Source organism: Cricetulus griseus, chromosome 2 (genome assembly GCF_003668045.3).
Source record: "Cricetulus griseus strain 17A/GY chromosome 2, alternate assembly CriGri-PICRH-1.0, whole genome shotgun sequence".
NCBI classification, from domain to species: Eukaryota; Metazoa; Chordata; class Mammalia; order Rodentia; family Cricetidae; genus Cricetulus; species Cricetulus griseus.
The window spans coordinates 324885260-324904595 of NC_048595.1; the positions used below are offsets into that span (position 1 = coordinate 324885260).

General features: G+C 37.0%; 2 protein-coding genes across 3 annotated transcripts in view; both read right to left on the minus strand.

The window, feature by feature from the left end:
* Window positions 1-19336, minus strand: part of Ipo11 (importin 11) — a 135367-nt gene that overhangs the window by 17953 nt on the left and 98078 nt on the right. Inside the window, exon 28 of one of the 2 annotated variants that reach the window (XM_027401522.2) lies at window positions 3275-3370. In XM_027401522.2, the coding sequence (XP_027257323.1) occupies window positions 3275-3370 (96 nt within the window). Of the gene's footprint in view, window positions 1-3274; window positions 3371-15499; window positions 15637-19336 lie in introns of those variants that run through there. The other variant, XM_027401523.2, reaches the window with a different exon arrangement.
* Window positions 14670-15519, minus strand: Lrrc70 (leucine rich repeat containing 70). The gene has a single exon (XM_035440554.1). It carries the CDS (start codon window positions 15486-15488, stop codon window positions 14787-14789), a length of 702 nt encoding a protein of 233 aa, XP_035296445.1. The 5' UTR covers window positions 15489-15519; the 3' UTR covers window positions 14670-14786.

The window sequence follows — 19336 nt, forward strand, 5'->3', positions numbered from 1 at the left end:
CCCCAGCAGTGACACACTTCCTCCAAAAAAGCTACTCCTTCTAACAATGCCACTACCTATGGACTTAGGGGGGTCAATTACATTCAAACTATCACACTCAGCTACCAGGAGTCCAGGTATTGATTAAATATTTTAGGTGTGCAGTGAAGCTGTCTTTAGATGGGATCAGTTTCTAAATCATGAGCTGGGCAAAACAACACAGCAAACATGCAGAAAAATGTTGAGTCTGAGAGTTCATGCTCTACCTGCTTTTAAGTTGGGACTTACGATTTTTTTTTCTGCCTTTAAACTTGGATGAACTATAACTCAAAACTACCTGGTCTCCTAAGTCTCTAGCTTGCCACTATAGACCAGAGATACCTCAGCCTCTGTAATCAGATGAGCCAATTTCCTTAAATAAGTATTTTTACAGTTCTGTTTACTGTTTCTGTTTCTGTAGAGTACCCTAATATATCACTACTTACACAGGCAAAGAAAACAATTTTCTTCCTTTGTTTTAATTCATCCTCAAATGGTATTACAATTAAAATGTCAATGGAACCAGAAAGATTAGCTTCCTTTCAATAAACTGTTCAAATAGACATAAAGGGAAAGTAAGTTAGCCACTAAAGTGACTATTTGATGCATTCATTTGAACGTTTCTGCAAGTTTGTGTCCTGTATCCTGTGGGCACAGATTAGAGTAGGAAGACTTACCACCGACCCCTGCAAGCACACTAAGAAGCCAAACTCACACAAGCAGGGTGATTTGTGGCTCCACTATGTTCCTCTACGCCAATACCACCCTGGTAAAAAGCATCTGCCCAGTAACAATGGGGAAGGGAAACAGCAGTGAGTGATGGGTTCTGGTTCCCCAGGAACATGAACCCTCATGTCTAGGTTCTCTTTGTTTGGATTTCACTTTTTTATTTTATTTTACTTTTTTATTTCTTCTGTGGGTTCCAGGGTTTCAGCTCTAGTTGTCAAGCTTGTGCAGCAAGCACCTTCAGCCCACTGAGTCATCTCACCAGCCATCAGTCTGGATTTCGATGACACTTTCCTAATTGGGTTGTTTTTCTTCTAAACCAAAAGTTGTGGGGGTTTTTTCCTTTTCTTTTTGTTCTGAACTTGCCATAAGGAATAAGAACTTTCTTGTCTTGTTTTCTTACATATATTATATACTTAAACTGGACAAGAACTATCTTATTGTCTTATATATTATTTCTTGCTTTCGTGTGTATGTGTATTATTCATATAACATAAACTGGGCAAGGAATATCTGAACATATCCTGAATATTTCACCATTACTTGCAAATTGTGTCATACACTGTTTAAAAATACTATTTATGGTCCTGTTATATGAAAGTCTTATTGTTAACAATTCCTGTTAACTTTAAAGGCACGAGTAGTTACTTCTGTTTTGTAATCACAAAAAGCTAGATATTTCCATTTCATAATAATTTTCAAAAGCTAAATAACATGTTGGACTTTTTTATGTTTAATAAGATCTACATGTACCTGCTTATGGTGTTTTCAAAAACATGACTCAAATGGCAATCTTTCCCATTTGCTATAAATGGTGTTATAAAAAGCAAAGAAAACAGGTTCTTTGCATTAATATGTCAAGTAACCTACAATCTCATCAAACCCTGCTACTAAATATTATAGTAAATATTTTTACTAATAAAATGGTAAGAAAAAAGGTGTCGGGAGGTGATGTTGCATGCCTTTAATCCAGCACTCAGGAGGCAGAGGCAGGCGGATCTCTTTGAGTTCAAGGCCAGCTGGGTCTTCAGAGTGAGTTCTAGGACCACCAAGGCTACACAGAGAAACTCTGTCTCAAAAAACCAAAATAGAGAAAAAAGAAAAATTGTATAGTAAATGCTACATCTGGAAAAATATAATTTTAAAAATTCAAGTTGGTATATGTATAAATAAGATTATCAGTATTCTTAAGATTTATTTATTTTCATTTTATATGTATGTTATATTTATGAGAGTTTGCCTACAGGTACCTATGTACACCAACCACATGTATGCGTGACACCCACAGAAGACAAAAGAGGGTGTCAGATTCCCTGCAACTGGAATTACAGACAGTTGTGAACAATTATGTGGATGCTAGAAACTGAACCTAGGTATTTTCTAAAAGCAGGAAGTGATCTTTAGCTGTTGAGTCATCTTTCTGGCCCCATCAGTATTCTTTTTTGTTTGTTTGTTTTTCAGACAGGGTCTCATTATGTAGATTTGGCTGGTCTGGGACTCTGTAAAACAGGCTGGTCATGAACTCAGAGATCCATCTGCTGAGATTAAAGGCAAGTGCCACTAAGCCTAACTACCTTGACAATATATTTTGCCTAACTATTCACCAAAAGAACATAATTTTAACCATTACCTTCTGGAACTAGTCAATCACTTGAAAGGCACCACAACACCCAAAAGGAATCATTTTAAGATGTTTTAGTCACAAAAATACAAAGCAACTCATTCCATTTTCTTCATTATTAGCTTGAAAGGGGGAACCTATTCAAAAGATTCTTAAAAAGAAATTTGTGCTAGATCATATTTGGAACTTATTTATAATATTTCAAATTTCTTCTCTGGCAATTTTATACATGTATATAATGCATTTTGATCATATTAATGCCCTAACTCCCTCCCCAACCTCTTCCCACTCCCTTGGAACCCTTCCTCCCTTCCTGTTTTTCATGTCTTTTAAGTGGGATTTGAGTGGGGTTGCTTGCACGTATGTGAGCATAGATCACAGGTAACTTCCCAGTGGCTACACTCCTATAGAAAAACAATTCCCCAGCAGCCATTAACTGTCAAGAGCTCAATTTAAAAAACAAATTATTGCCAAGTCACAAAATGATGATTATTATATCAAAGAAGCTCAGTTTGGAATATCATAGCATAATAAAGCTGAGCTTTAAAAATCAAATACTGTAAGTAAAATAATGAACAAAACACTTTGTATAGTGCTGTTGATGTAGCTCAGTTCACAGCATGCTCACCAACACACACAACCCCAATAATACATAAGGCAGGTATGGAGTGGAGAGCACAATTCCAGTACTTGGGAAGTGAAAGACAGGAAGATCACAAGTTCAACGTCATTTCTGAATATGCAAGATTGTGGTCATTTTGGGACACATACACCTTGTCTAAAAAACAAATTAAACAAAAACTGTGTAAAAGACAAAATTATACTTTCCATATTGTGAATTAAAACTCATCATGCAGCATGTATTTAATTCCTCAAATCTAAGGATGACTAATTAAATGATCTACCTACTCTTTGTAAGTCCTTGTTTCAGGGTCTTCTGTCATGACATCATGAAGGGCCTCCACTGAGATATTTATAATTCCACAGAATTTATCTTGGATAACACTAGAATAAAAGAAAAATAAAACAGATCAACCAGAACATTTTAACAGAATATTTAAAAAATTCTAAATACTATCGTGAACATGTAAATTTAGTACTGAAACAACAACAACAACAACAACAACAACAACAACAAAAGCTTTCAAAATATCTTTAAGGTAATATTTTTACAACTGTACATACTATCAGCAATTTTTCTATTGTAAGATTATCAGTCTTTAAGTAATCTTTAAATCACTTTAGATGAGTGAGGGCATCAGATAAGACAACTGAAGGCTGAGGAGATGGGTCAGTGGTTAAGAAGGCTTACCATGTGAGCATGAAGACCTGAATTTGAGTCCCCAGTATCTACATAAAAAGGCAGGTGCAGCTGTGTATGTGTTTGTAAACCCAGTTTTGAGGGTTGAGATAGGAGGATCCCCATGGTTAAAAGATTGTCTCACAAGGATAAAGCAGAGAATGACAGAGAGATACATTCTATTGCATACACATTCATTTCTCTCCCTTTTCTCTCTCTCTCTCTCTCTCTCTATATATATATATATATATATATATATAGATAGATAGATAGATAGATAGATATAGATATAGATATAGATGTATCTTTTTCTCTCTCTCACACACACATTTTATTCTTTTCTAATAGTCTTGTGTTAACATTATAACTAAGGCCCCAAAAGTGCTGACAAAAATGTCTGCTTTTCTGAAGACATTGTCAAGGGAAAAGACAAAAACATGTCGTAGTGTGGAAGAAAATATTGCTAAAACATTTGGCAAAAACTTGGATCCAGCATATAAAGAACTCAGAACAATCAGTAAGAATCAGAAGACAACTTCATTTTGAAGTAGGAAAAGGTTTGAAAAAAATTTTAAAACAGGTACTTTAACAAGAAAATATCCAGATGTCATGGGAATAGTTGAAAAGATATTGCATATAATTAGGTATTTCAAAAGTACAAATTGAAATCACAATAAATTTCATTTAAAAGTAAAACTAAGAAGACTGGCAATACTGTGGGTCTGGAGACGGCTAAACTGATAAAGTGCTTCCTAGGCAACAACAAAATCTTGAATTTGATCCTTAGAAGCCATGTGGAAACAGCAGGCATGGTGGCAATACCTGCTGGAAAGGCAGGGACAAGCTGGATTGGGCCTGCTGCCCACAAAGCCCAAGAGGAGGTGGCCCCAGGCCAAATAACAAGGTAGATGGCTCCTAAGGAAAGGTTGTCTCTAGACTACATGTACATACATGTGCATACAAGTGCATGCAGATGCAAACCCCACAATTACACACCCCATAAAAATCAAAAGGAATTGGCAAAGAGTGTCACATACTGTTGACAAGAACTTTAAAACACAATATTCACATTGGAAAATATGTCACATTTTAGTAAAGTTAAGCAAGCCTACTTCCAGATATTTACTTAAGATCCAAATGAATACTTTTAAGATCTGTAGAGATACTTATGAATAGTTTTACTTTAACAGTCCCAAACTGCAAAACAACCCACAGATGCCCATTAACTAGTCAATGAATAAAGTTGAACACACGTGAATTTCTTCGACAGAATGCACTCAGCAAGGGGAAAGAACTGCTGGGCAACATGAGTGATTCTCCAAAGCATGATGGTGAGAGCTGGAAGCCAGAATCAAAGGGCTGCATACTATATGACTATGTCTACAAAATGTTCAAAGGAAAGGCTGTTTGATCAACTGATTTCCAGGAAAGAAAACAAGGCAACATTTTGGTCAATATAATTACTTTCTACCATGAGCATGGCAGTGGTTGTACAAAGGTGTAATTCTGTCAAAATTATACTCTTTTGCTATACATCAACCACAACTTATATAACTGGTATTTCAAAAAAGGTAAAAGCAGCCGTTTGCTACCACATAGTATAATTAAATTATGCTATGGGAATTTAAAAGTAGCTGAATAAATTATGAGTGCCTCCATTTTCCTGTAACTCGGTCATTAACATACATAATTAATAATCTTTAGTTTCCTTGCCTGTAAATGAAGCCTAGATTTAGGTCTAAGGACAAAAGATATGCAGAAAGAATATAGCCATTCCCTTATATTGAGAAAGGAATCACCACAGAGTCATCATAGGTGCCAAGACAAGTAGAAGGTGAAGTTTTCTTAGTACAACACTGACAACAATGGATTAAACAAACACCCTACTCTCCCTTTCCAGGGATCATGCCCATGCATCTATTTCAGGATTTTTAGGAGTATATATTAAACTGCCTTCTCTACTAACATCAGCTCTAAGCATCAACCTCACTCCCATTTAAACTGGAAAATTTGTAATGAGTGTCAATGTTTTCTCAAAATATTAATTATGAACTTCCTAGCAGGTATTTGGCAACCTCATCCTATGTAGCAAGAAGGTCCATTATGAAGTCGCACTTTGCAGCAGTATCTTTCCCTCAAGTGCCAGAGAGGGGGAGACAGACTCCAAGTTCTACAGCCCAAAGGAGAAAGGAACTAATGCTGGCTTTGAATAGAGTGAGTTTATTCCAGGGAAGAGGAACTGCAGAGTATAAAGGAAACATTTTGCAATCAGTAAAAAAGACAAGTTGGATAGTATAATTATCTCCAAACCACTCAAGTTTTAAAAAGCATTCTCATAAAGACAAACCTTAATTATTACTCATTAAGCATTTTTGGGAAAAGTGTTTTCAAATAATAGAGGAAACTACAAGTCAAAGCAGTATGTGTATTTTCCTGAATACATGTATGTGTATACATGTGTGTGCGCGCACACACACACAAACACACTAATATTAAAGGCAATGTCTCTCTATATAGCCCTGCCTATCCTGCATCTCACTCCGTGGACCAGGTTGGCCTTGAACTCACAGATACCTGCTTGCCTCTACCTCCCAAATGCTGGGATTAAAGGTGTACACCACTACTCTAGGCTTCAGAATGAATGAATATATAAATATATAAATATATAAATATATAAATATAATATAAATAAATATATATATATATATATATATATATATATATACACACACACACACATCTCTTCTAATGCTACTACTATAAAATGCTTTTCTCTTAACAACCCAACTTGTAACAATTCATAATGAAGTCTTTAAAACAAGATTTTTCTGGGGCTGGGGTGCTTTTTATCTGAAAGAAAACAGTGCCTAGTGCCTAGAATGTGCTTACAGAAGTGACAAAGGCAAAGTTATCTTTAAGCACGAAGGGATAAACATCATGTCTGTGCCTCCCTTTTTCCCTCTAGTCCCTTTTCATCTTATTGTGGTTTATAGCCTTCTTTTGATTGTTTCCACTTTAAATGTCCAGTCACATTTAAAAACATAATTCCTGAGAGCAGCAACATGGATATGAGGTTAAGACACTATCACCAAGCTTGATGATATACATTTAATTTCCAAACCCCACATGGTGATAGGAGAAAAACCTTACCCCTGTGAGTTGTCCTCTGACATCTGTATACACCCCACCCCAAATAAATAAGTGGGAAATTTTTTTAAAGTTAAAAATCCTATTTCTAGAGAACTATTATTGAAAACAAGATTGATCCTTAATTTATTCACAGGCGTTGAGACTGTTGTGTGTGTTGTTTTGTGCACATGCACAGAAAAGGGCTTTGGATCTGTCGGCTCTGGTTACATACAGATGTTTCATTATTGCTGCTGTGAGGACCAGCCTTCAGCAGCTTGGAGATTGAAGGGAATCCATGGAGTCAGAGACTTAACCACTCAACTTGACTTTTCTGTCTGAGGGAGTAAAACTTAATTCTCTAGGGCCAGCAAGTGGGGGCTAAACTTAACTCTGGGGCAGGTGAAAAAGGGAAGAAACACACCTGTAGGGTCTCTCTATCATCTTTTCTGTTTCTTTATTTCCTTTTTTTTTCCTATTCAGATGTATCCCTTCTTTCTCTCTTGATTTTTTCCAAGTGCTCTGACCACTGAGTCATCTTTCTAGCCTCTATTTTTAAATCATTGAAAAATATTTATATGGTAACCAGATATAGTGGAGAAAGCCTTTAACTCCAGCACTTCGGAAACAGGCAAGTTCATCTCTGTGTTCTAGGTAAGCCTGGTATACATATGGTTATAGGGCAGCCAGGGCTACAGAGTGAGACCCTGTCCTTAAAAAGAAAAGAAACTATATAATTAACTGACAACTTCATACAAACAAAAATTTGACTACTTTTTTTATATGTATATTCTAGCCAAAAAGGCAATCTAGGCCTGCTGTTAGCAGGCTCCCTGACAAAATCCCTCCTTTCCCATTCCAGTATGTGATCTTAACTGCATCCATATCCTCTGCTCTTGGCAACCTCACAGGCATCTCAAACTCAAGACATTTATTTACATTATGTGATGCCTCCCAAGCAAAAGTAAAACTAAAACAAAGGGGATAAAAAAAAGCGGGCTCTCCTAAATTTCCTTCCATGAATAAAGATAAGCGCTATCCCACCCAGTGAACCAGTTCTACTCTTCCCTTCCAAAACCCAACTCACCATTCAATTCTGCTACATTTCTCCAGAAAAACCTTGTTTGTATTTCTCTACTTTGCTACTACTGATGCTGTGTTACAGTCCACTCTATCTTTAGTTTGAACACCTGTTGCTTTTCAAACAGGTAAGGTTCCTCTCACAGCTTTCTGTAATCCACCTTAGCACACATTAGAGTGTTTTGTTGTAGTTTTGGAGTCAGGCTCTCATGTAACCCAAGCTGGCCTGGAGTGCACTGGCAACAGAGGATGACCTATAACTTTTGACCCATTTGCCTCCACTCTCCCGAATCCTGGAACTACAGATATGCTTCATCACACTTGGTTTCAGAGCATTCTTCTGAAAAATCTGAATGCATTTTCTCTTGCTTTTAAAGCAAAGATTTCTATCTTTCCATAATTTCCCTCTATACTTGAACACCCAAGCTCCCAACAGTATTTTAGCCAGTCCTTCTCTCCTCACCGCTCTCTGTCACAAACTTTCCACCTCCAGGACTTTCTATCTGCTGGGAGTTCTAGTGCCTGCAGCTGCAAGGTTAATTCTATTTACATTAAGAATAAAACTCTAGCCGGGGCAGGTGGTGGATATTTTAATCCCAGCACCCGGGAGGCAGAGGCAGGCAGATCTCTGTGAGTTTGAGGTCAGCCTGGTACACAGAGTGAGCTCCAGGAAAGTCAGGGCTACCCAGGGAAACCCAGTCTAGAAAAACAAAACAACAACACAAAGGATAAAACTCTAAATGGCACCATGCTAGAAGGCGGAATTCAAATAGGCTTTCATAAGCAAACAAGTAGTTGATAGAAGGGTTTCAAAAGGCAAGGCATAAGTTCTCAAAGAATTTTATTTATGTATTATTATTTACACAAAGAAATAAACCCTTATTATATATTACGGCTAGAAAAAAACAATTGCCATAGAAAACTATCTGGCAAGAGCAACAAGTTTTCCAAAGATACAACTGAGCAGATACAAAGAGCAGACTGAGGTTCATGTCCATGTACTGGAAAACCTAACAGATAGAGGAAAAAAGAGAGCTCACCTCGTCCCTGCCAACAACACTTATTTGAGGTCTCCCATTGTTGGAAATTACTTCCCATTAAAATAAAGCATGCTCAACTTTATCACATGACTTAAGAGTTACATATGGGCCAGCTGCAGGTGTAGAACATGCCTCTTGTTCACACTATTTTAACTCTTAAGATTTCACTGGACACTAAGGGCACAGCCACGCATGATTACTAGCTTTAGGAATATGGCAAAAGCCAGGTAGTAAATGTCTGTAATTTAACCACTCAAGAGACTGAAGCAGGAGGATCACAAGTTCCAGAACAGTGTGGACTACATAGCAAGATTCAGCCTCAAGATTCACCAAAAGGAGGCAGGTGGTAGTGGCGCACGCCTTTAATCCCAGCACTCGGGAGGCAGAGGCAGGTGGATCTCTGTGAGTTCAAGACCAGCCTGGTCTACAAGAGCTAGTTCCAGGATAGGCTCCAAAGGTTGGGGGAAGAAGGAAGCAATTTAAAATGTGTTTATATATTATGCTCAAAAAAGCATAACATATAATGTAAATATTATATATTTATATATTGCAAAACTACAATATCAGAAATTACCTATCATTTTCAAAACTAAAATCATCAAGAAAATGGATTCTGAGCAACTGATTAAATTTTGATTTTGAGTCCTCTCTACTAGCCTAACAGCTCATAAGAGAATCTAAAAACAAAAAGAGCAAATTTAATGAAAAAATGAAGTGGGACTTCTGCAGAGGAGCTCAAAAGCAGCTATTCAGTTGCAAATAGAGATAAACACATCTAAGAACAGAGGAAACAGCCGTCTGTTGTCTCACATACCCGTCCTCACATACCCGTCCTTACTCCAAGGCACACATAACATTACAACTTCCTATGTGGACTTATTTGAGGTCAACATGGAAAATAAGGGCTAAAACCTAGTCACAAGGTCCATGAATGAGCTAGGAGGCAGACGGCGGGAACAACCAGGTAGGGAGGTGTAGTATTAAAGCTGTTTTTCAGTATCTCCTAAGAGGTTACTTTGGCTCCCCACACACACACCTACAAACAAATACATATGGAAAGACTTTACTGTTACGTGTTGCTGTGCAAGTAAGAAAATAGAAATTACATGTTGAACTTCTACTTCAAAGTTTAACTACTTGGCTGCCATGGACAATTCATAGGCTCAAGAGATACATGCAAATATCTTGTTTGAACATTGTTCCTTGACCAGAGTGTGATTATATGGACATATATGCTTCTGTATTAATTTACACATCAATGTAAGTTTTGGGGTTTCCCCCATTTTTTAGGGACCAGAGTGGTTAAAAGCATTTGCTCCTCTTACAAAGGACCCAAATTCAGTTTCCAGAACCCACATCTGGTGGTTCACAAGTACTATACATCTTCTGGCCTCCAAGGGCACTTACACAGCACATTTGAGAGCACACACACCCTTACAAACACATGGTATAAACACACACACACACACACACACACACACACCCTCACCCACACCCACACCCACACACAGTGGACTAATAAAAAGAAATCCAGAAACTATACAGAAAGCACAAAACCTCCTACAAATGAGAAGCTGAGAACAAAAAACTATCCAGACAATCTCTTTCCTGGTTGCCCGTTTCACATAATTTCCTCATTCTCTCACAATTGTAGGGAAAAAGGGCCAGCCAAAGAAACACACCCTGAACAGAGCCAAAGAAACACACTTTGTCCCTAGAATCAGAGCCAGTGAAAGAAATACACCCTGGCCCTAAAATTAGAGCCAAAAGGCTAAAAAGGACCAGTGAAACAAACACACTTTGGCCCTGAAACCAGAGCCAAATCTGACCCTAAACTTGTGCAGAAAACTAACCAATCCTTGAGCAGGAGATCTAGCCATCCTAAACTCAGGGATTGAAATCTGACCAATCCCCACCCTGGAAAAACTCTAGGCCCCGAAAGAATCCCTATATAAACACTGTGCCCGTTCAGCTTCTGGCTGTTCAGGCTGCCCGGCTGTGCTCTGCCACCCTGGCAGAGAGAGGGCAGCCACTCTCCTGGATTCTTCCCTCCCAATAAATCTCCTGAATGAAGTTTGGGTGAGACTTTCTTTTGCAGTGGAGGAGAGATGACCCTGAGAAGAGCAGAGCGGAGTAGAGCAGCGGGGTAGAGCAGCCCTATAATACTTTCTCAGGGGAAACATTCCCCTGGAGGAGAGGGGGGCAGAGCCGAATGTAACAACTTTGCTGGGGAAACCCTCTCCTGCTGGAGCAGAGCTGATACCCTGGGGGAAGCCTTCCCTGAAGCAAGGCTATAAGCTGCTATGCTTACTGTGACCTGTGCTATTCCTTGGCTCCCAACCTCCAGGATACCTTTTCCATCAGAGAGCTGTGTAACACTCAGTATTCTGTGACTCCTGAGTACCAGAATACCTGTCCCATCTGCTCTGCCCAAACACTTACAACAATGTCTATACAAAGTGCCCATCACTTAGCCTTTAGCTATCAAAACACTAGCAGTATCAGATCTGTCCAGTATCACAGACGTTCTCACTTATAGCAAAATGTCTCTATTACACTGACAAAAAAGTATTAGTGGTTTCCAATTATCCCAAAAGGTAGAGATATGGTTCTGAAATTCCACAAATCAGTTATGTTACACAACTTTATAATGTATTCTGTAAATAAATGACAGCCTACTTACCAGATAAAAAGACTTCCATGAAATGGCCCTGGAACTTTAATCACTGCTTATATACTCAATAGAAAACTATGTTCAGTTTCTAAAATATCCCCCTGAAATGTAATTATTTTAAATTTGGGTCTTTTTATTCCTGAGTACCCCAATCAAGAACATTTAATAAATGGTAGAGGTAAGAACTTGTAACATGGTAAAGAAATGCAGATATCTAAAAATGGACAAGTAAGCTTTATAAGGCTACTCAAAACATAAAATAGATTAATTGTTGTAAAAACTTACTACACATATTACTTTATTTCATGTTTTATAACTTAAAATGCCAAAAGATAAGAAAATAAGTTGACTATTACTTTTAAAGGGAGTACTTGCTGCCACTGTGCAAAATGAATACTTCATAAAAAACCTATGTGCTCAATTGTAGCTCCATTTATAGACTGCTATTAATAGAACTAAAGTTTTTTGGTTGAGTCTAAGACATAATATAATCTATGTATAAAAATACATATAAAATGATCCATTTTTAAAAACTGCTGCTCAAGTTTCTGTCTCATATCACTGGAATCCTTAATTTTGGGACTTTTAAGATCAAAGTAAAAGCTCAATCACATAGATTTTTCTAAACTCTAAACATACAATTATGTTTCTCTTGAATATCTTTAAGATGGGGTTTCAGTTGGGGGGGGGCATGGAGAAACTTACTACTGACTACATACTTCTTCATTGTTTGCTATTATTTCCATTATATGCACCTTTAGCTACTAAATGAAAACAACTGGAATGGTACGGATTTGGAGGGCTTAACAAAAAAAGACACATTAATAAAAATGTCTCAGGCTGGGGCTGCAGAGATGGCTTAGAGGTTAAGAGCAGTGGCTGCTCTTCCAGAGGACATGGGTTCAATTCCCAGAAACCATATGATGGCTCACAACCATCTGCAATGTGATCTGATGCCTTCTTCTGGCATGCAGGGATACACGCAGGCAGAACTCTGTATACCTAATAAATAAATCAACCTTTAAAAAAGAAAATGCCTCAGGACAAAAACAAACAAACAACAAAAACCTCAAAATATTGTCACAAATAATGTAAGAAAATAAAGGGTTTTGTTTGTTTTACTATAATCACCCCTCCCACCCTGAAATCATAAGCTAGGCAGAAAGAATTAAGCAACAAAAACTCTGGAGTGGGTATTGAAGAAATTACAATTATTCTCTTTTGTAAGTGAATGTATGTCTTACATGCAGAGGACAGAGGATAACCTCAGTCATCCATCCTCATCATGTACCTTGAGGCAGGAGCTCTGGTTATTTTCCATTGTGTATGCCAGGCTAGCTGGCCCAGAAGCTTTTGGGATTTCTTAGGCGCCCAGAGGTTACACACACTTATGCTTTACAAGTTCTAAGGATTCAAACCCAGGTCCTTACATTTGCACAGCAATTACTTTCACCCACTGAGCCATATCTTAGTCCCATCTTCGTTTTCTAATACATCTTAAACCAACCACTCAGATCCTTCTCGGGTTGGTTTTCTCTCAAATATCTTTATGCAGTGGTTCTCAACCAACAGTACCAGCAAACGTGTTAAAACTGAAAACTAGACAGGCATGGTGGCACAGACCTTTAATCTACAGTCTGCCTCAAAACAAAAACAAAATAACATCTGAAAACCAACAGGCCTGTTTCACACCTACCCACTCTGTGAGACTAGGGTGGTAGAAATGGGGCAGGGATATGACTGCTAGGTGGATCTGAGATTCAGAAGCCACAAAAGGCATTGTACAATATAGAACCTTCCTTGTTTACTTCTTTTTCAAAATTATGACCTAAGTGCTTGTGTTTTTGGTAGCAAGTGTTTACTTTCAATGTGTTAGATAATAAAACATGAACTGCCATTACCAGATAAACCTTGAGCCTGAACACCTACTTGCCAGGTATTTACACATGGGCATCAAATACACATGAATCTCAAATTCTATCAATTCAAAAATGAACCATCTTGACCCAGTCATCTCCCCCTTATTCCAGACTGTAGTACAGAATTAATTGCCTATGGCAAAAGCAGAACATTTTTATTTCTCCTTTACCTGCCACACCTCAATCAATCACCTTTGACTTCCAGAGTAACTCTTGACATCCACCCTGCATCTCCACCTGGGTTAAAGGTTCTACTTCTTAACCAGATAATTTTGTTCCTTACATAAAAAGTGATCATTTTCTACAACAGGTTGAATTCCATAGTATCTCTCCCCTGCTTAAATTCCTCAAGGGCTCCCCATGAAGCATGAAATTATAATAGCCTTCATCCATTCATCCTCTCCTGCTTCAATCTCTTACTACCTAAGCAACTCTAAATATACTGAATTTTAGGTCCTGGAAAATTCTTGCTTGTTAATCTTTCTAACATGGTAACCTTTCTGACAGCTCTCTTCACTGAATTAATCTCTATGTTTCACGATAAAGTGTTTTTGTTGCCGGTGTTGCTTAGTTTTGGTTTTGACACATGGCCTTACTATGTAATCCTGGCTAGCCGAGAATTCACAGAAACCTGCTGCCTCTGCTGCTTGAGCAAGGAGAGGTATGTGTTACTATGCCCAGAATGATAGTTTTAATATTGCTTATTTTTTCATAAAGCTATGCTTCATCACCACATATACCCAAAAGTGCTTCCAAGAACAGCACTTAGCATACTGCATGGTAATCATGCATTTTCTTCTAGATTCAAGTTCTACCAAGAATAGGAATCACATCTAATTCTCCAAAATTAAAATCCTAGTGCCTAGGCAGCAACAAAGCATAAAATTAAAAGCTTCAGCCCAAGTCAAACAGATTTACAATATGTTGTAAGTCATGAGAATCCTGGAAAATTAAATTCTCTATCCCTGTTGTTCCTTATGTGTAATAAAGATAGTACAACCTTACAAGATTTTAGAAATAAACATTATTTGTGACATATGACGTATTTAACAAGATGTTCAGTAACCAGAAAGTTTGCTACTTATCCTGTTACAGTATCAAAGAAAATATATGCAGAATAAATGCACTTTATTCAAGTTACTAATAAACATTTTAACAATCCTAACATCACATAATTTATTATGTTTCCAAGTAAAGTATATAATTCTGTAAGAAGGATTAAATTTTATGCCCACATGGCACTACAGGGTTTTTTTATAGTCAATATTTAGTTGAGTCTGAGTCATAAAGCAGAATGTTCAAAGAGAATGACCTGTGCCTCGTTTTCAGGAACAATTTGTTTATGAAGTCCAATCTCTTGCAAGCCAGGACTTTCCAAAGAATGTGGGGAGGTATTACAAATTGAGGCAGTTACATTATACCTTGCTGACTGATAAAAGCTGTAATACTCAAGTCTATTTTCCACTGAGTTTTCTAGTGCCTTTAATTTTTGTTTAAACTGAATAACTTTGTAGATCAAAAAAATGATTACGACACAAGCTAAGATGAAAAAAGCTAGCAAAATGTCGAATGCCTCATTCAACTTCTCAGCTTCTTGGGTACAAATTAGAGATGTTTTTCCTGACACAGAAGAGGCATCAGTTGGTAGAGCACTGTTTTTTTCCGAGTTCAAGTTAACAGGAGTAAGCTGTATTTGCACAGGTAAAAGTGTGGTCGTCTCTAATGCATTACCAAGTGTATTCTCTTGAAAAAACCTACTGGCAGATGAAGTACGAATCCGCTCCCAGACGGTAATGCTCTCAGTCACAGTGTTTTCCAAATGTTTCCCACTTGTGGTTACTTTATGCCAGGCCATCATTAGTGCAGTGGTCTCGTGATGAATATGAAGAGATTTTACAGCCCAAGTTCTGGATATATTTGTCGAAGGTAAAATGCAATTTGTAATGTTGGTCCATTTAATATACCATAATGCTGTGCCACACATAGATAGGGGGTTCTGACAATAGATGCTCACAGCAATGGCTGAAGAGGCTAGCCAGTCCTGAAGACCCAAAAGTTTGCATTCACATAATTGGAATTTCCCTGAAGATGAGTCAATGAAGATAATGGCTTAGGGACCCTTGGATGTAATTCTGTAAGATTATTAAATGACAAATTAAGGATCTTCAAAGATACTCCCATATTTTAAATGTATCATTATGAATGTTCAGATTACTGTTTCTAACTTAAGGTAAATTCCTTAACAAGCTAAATGTTTAAAATTTCTAAATAATTACCAATTAAGATCAAATGTTTAGAACTATTAATTTTAAGAAATATCCCTAGTAACATTATAATCTTACATACTTTAAGAGGATACTTTGCATCAATAACTTTTAAATACAAAGGGCTGTCATGTTTCAAAAGATCGACCAAGGTAAAGACAATCTCAAAATTTGTAAGTATATTTAATGGTACTTTCGTTAAATTATTACTTTCTAGATAAAAAATAATCAAGGGAAACAAGATGCTGAAACTCTAAGATCTATATCCTTAAATTTTTATCTTTCAATAAATCAAGAATCTGTGAATAACTATACCACTGCAGAGCACATTGAGGCAAGTCCTTCACAGATGCAGACACTGAGCTAAATCCAGATCGCTAAACAATCTTCTTAGAACAAAAGACACACAATCAAACAGTAAATACAAATCATGAAGATATGGCAGTCCCTTAAATATTTCTCTCTAAGCATTTTATAAAAAACTGTTTAGAAATAGAAAATAAATGACCTAACTGAACGGAGTCTTTTAGATATTCATACACAATACTACTTATCCAAATATAATGTTGCAAAAGAATTAAGTACTATTAGTTCACTTTCACTTACATGAGGCGTTATTCCCAATCAGTTACAGAAAAACTGTACTTTTAGGGAAATTCTAAGGAGTATGAAAGGCCCATGTTAGTCTGTCTCCCAGGAAGAGCTGGTAAGGAAACAAATATCCTAGTATTCCTTTAGACAATAACAACACAAAAAAGCAGGTAACAACCATTAATAAATATAGACAAGACAGAGAAAATGATAATCCACATGTAACCCAATCTAATCTTTTTTCATATCAAAATTGACTCCAAAAACAAAACTTTAAATTATCAGAAAGGTCTTAAAACTAAAGTCTCAAAATACTAAAACTTCAATAATCTATTTAAACTAGGATTAGCTAAACACATGTGTTAGCTCATATTATGAGAGAAAGTATTCTACAATGAACATTTGGAACACAATTGCAATGAAACCCACTCTTTAGCAAAGATAATTCAAACTCCATAAACTGAAAAATGTTTGCTAAAATAAACTATTACAACAAACAGCAAAAGATGGGAGGCTCACAATTTTTGAACACATGCCCCACAATGTACGTAAAACCTAACATCAAATAGCAATTTATGAAAATATGAACAGAATAGAAAAATTAAGCTGTAGTTTTTCAAAAATGAATTCATCTCAGCTAAAAGTCTGTACTTAAATAATCTTACCAAGAAAAAGAAAACCATATCCCCACTTGGCTTACTTAAGCAAAGACTTTTGTTTTAACCCTGATGAGCGCCGTTCCTTAACTCACTTTCTTTCTGGGCCACTGCTGACCTCCAACATGCAACCTCTTTTGAATTTTAAAGTCACAGCTTACTCAGGAAACTCCACTCTTCACACTGGTTCCTCTACAGTCAATGTGTAAAAAGGGGTTGCCATGGATACAGGAAACTGAGAGACAGGAAGTAAGTTTATCTGTGCTTCAAAAGTATTGTTGAAAGGAAATCTCAGGAACGTATTTTTTTTTCAGAACACATTCAGTTCCCCTAATATATATGCCTAAGTAGTTCCTACAACTTGAAAGAGGTTTTTAAAGCCAGACGCTTGAAAAGTTGAGGTATTCAAAATCTAAATAAGAAGTCTTTAGTTATCAACAACACATTGTGTATGTGTTTGCTCATGCATGCATGCACCTCTACAGAAGTTGACACCAGTGCCCTACTCTGTTATATCCAACTTACTTTTTAAACCAGGTTCTCATACTAAGCCTGGAGCTCATTGAATGAGCTCCAGAGAAAGTCTCCACTTCCCAGAGATAGAATTACAGGCCTGCACCACCAAACCTGGATTTTTAAGATGAGTATTAGGGATCTGAACTCAGGGTCTCCTCCTTGCAAGACAAGCAAGCACATTACTGACAGAGATGTCCCATGTCAACAACACAATTATTAACTAGAAAAATCATACTAAAATAAAAGCATATAAAATAATACAATTTTTAAGAATTTGTTTGTCTACATCTTTCTTTTGTTTGTTTTACTGTTTGTTTTTGGACAGGGTCTCACTATGTAGCCTGGGCCAGCCTCTCTATGTAGACCAGGCTTGCCTTGAATTCAGAGAGCTGCCTGCCTCTGCTTCCTGAGTCTGAGATTAAAGACACGGATCACCACGTCAAGACATAAACATCAAGAATGTTTAAATGTATTAACATTTTTGCTTTTAAATGCTTATTGAAGATTTATTCATTTAAAAACAGTACATAAAATCAACCAATAATTTAGAATAATGAAGTACTAATACATTATCCTCTGAGATTTTCTGTTTAAATTTTTAACAACATTTTTGTGTGCAAAAATATTGATTACTATCAATTAGTACCTGAAGACATTTAGGAATGTCCCTGGGTTGGAGGATAATATAAAGTTCCTTACGGAATTATTAAAATAAATTATCTCTGCATAAAGATTAGGGAGCACAGAGGGAGGTGAGGAAGCAGCTAAAGTGCTCATCGTGCAAGCTTGAGGACCTGAGCTGGGATCACTAGCAGCCATGTGAAAAAAGCTGAGTGTGGCTGCACATAGGAAGGCAGAGACAGGAGGGAGCTTGCTGGCCAGCCATCAGACTCAAATCAGTCATCTACAAGCTTAGTGAGAGGTCCTACCTTGAAAATATAAGTGGAGAGAGAATGAAGAAGTTCCAAAGTTGAACTCTGACTTTCGTACACATGTGTACATATGTGCACATGTACCCACACACATGTATACAGGTACACACACACACACCCAGTTGGGGAAGAGTAAAGAAGGTCCTGAATTACGTTTCACTCTATATAAATGTCAGAATTAGTTTAAATACTTTAACATAAAAAGAAATCTGAATCTAGTAATTTTTTTTTTAATTTAAATAGTGTTTTAGGAGCCAGCCAGACAACACAGACATAAAAGCATTTGGCATATGAGCCTGGTGACCTGGGTTGGATCCCAGAATCCATGTAAAAAAGACAGATGCAGTGGTATGCATCTGCAATCTCAGCACTTCTACAGTGAGATGGGAGATGGAAACTAGACAATCATCTAGAAGCTTTCAAACCAGCTAACTTGGAGTATACAGCATGGCAGGGAAAAAAAAAAAAAAAAAAAAAAAAAAAAAAAAAAAAAAAAACCCTGCCTCAACAAGGTGAAAGGAAAGAACCAACTCTCAAAAAACTGTCTTGTGACCTCAATATATATGCTATATATAATCATACACTTGCCCCCTCACACAGTAAATAAAATATTTATTGAGTTGGATAAAATTGTTTAGCCATTGATTTCTGACTTATATCAATAGGTTTTTTTTAAATATTTTCAGTAACATACAAAGTGGCAGGAGCACTATACACATTATACACACTATACACAATATTTGCAATTAAATCATACAAATCAAACAGGAAAGACTTAAAGGACAAGTCTATTAAATTCAAAATAAAGGAGAGGAAACACAATATGAGAACCACATTAGTTTCTCTCCCCTCCATCACCTTTCCAATCATTGC

Bases quoted from the DNA above. Each gene is read 5' to 3' on its own strand.
- Lrrc70 (XM_035440554.1), bottom strand. From the start codon at position 15,488: ATGTGTGGCACAGCATTATGGTATATTAAATGGACCAACATTACAAAT.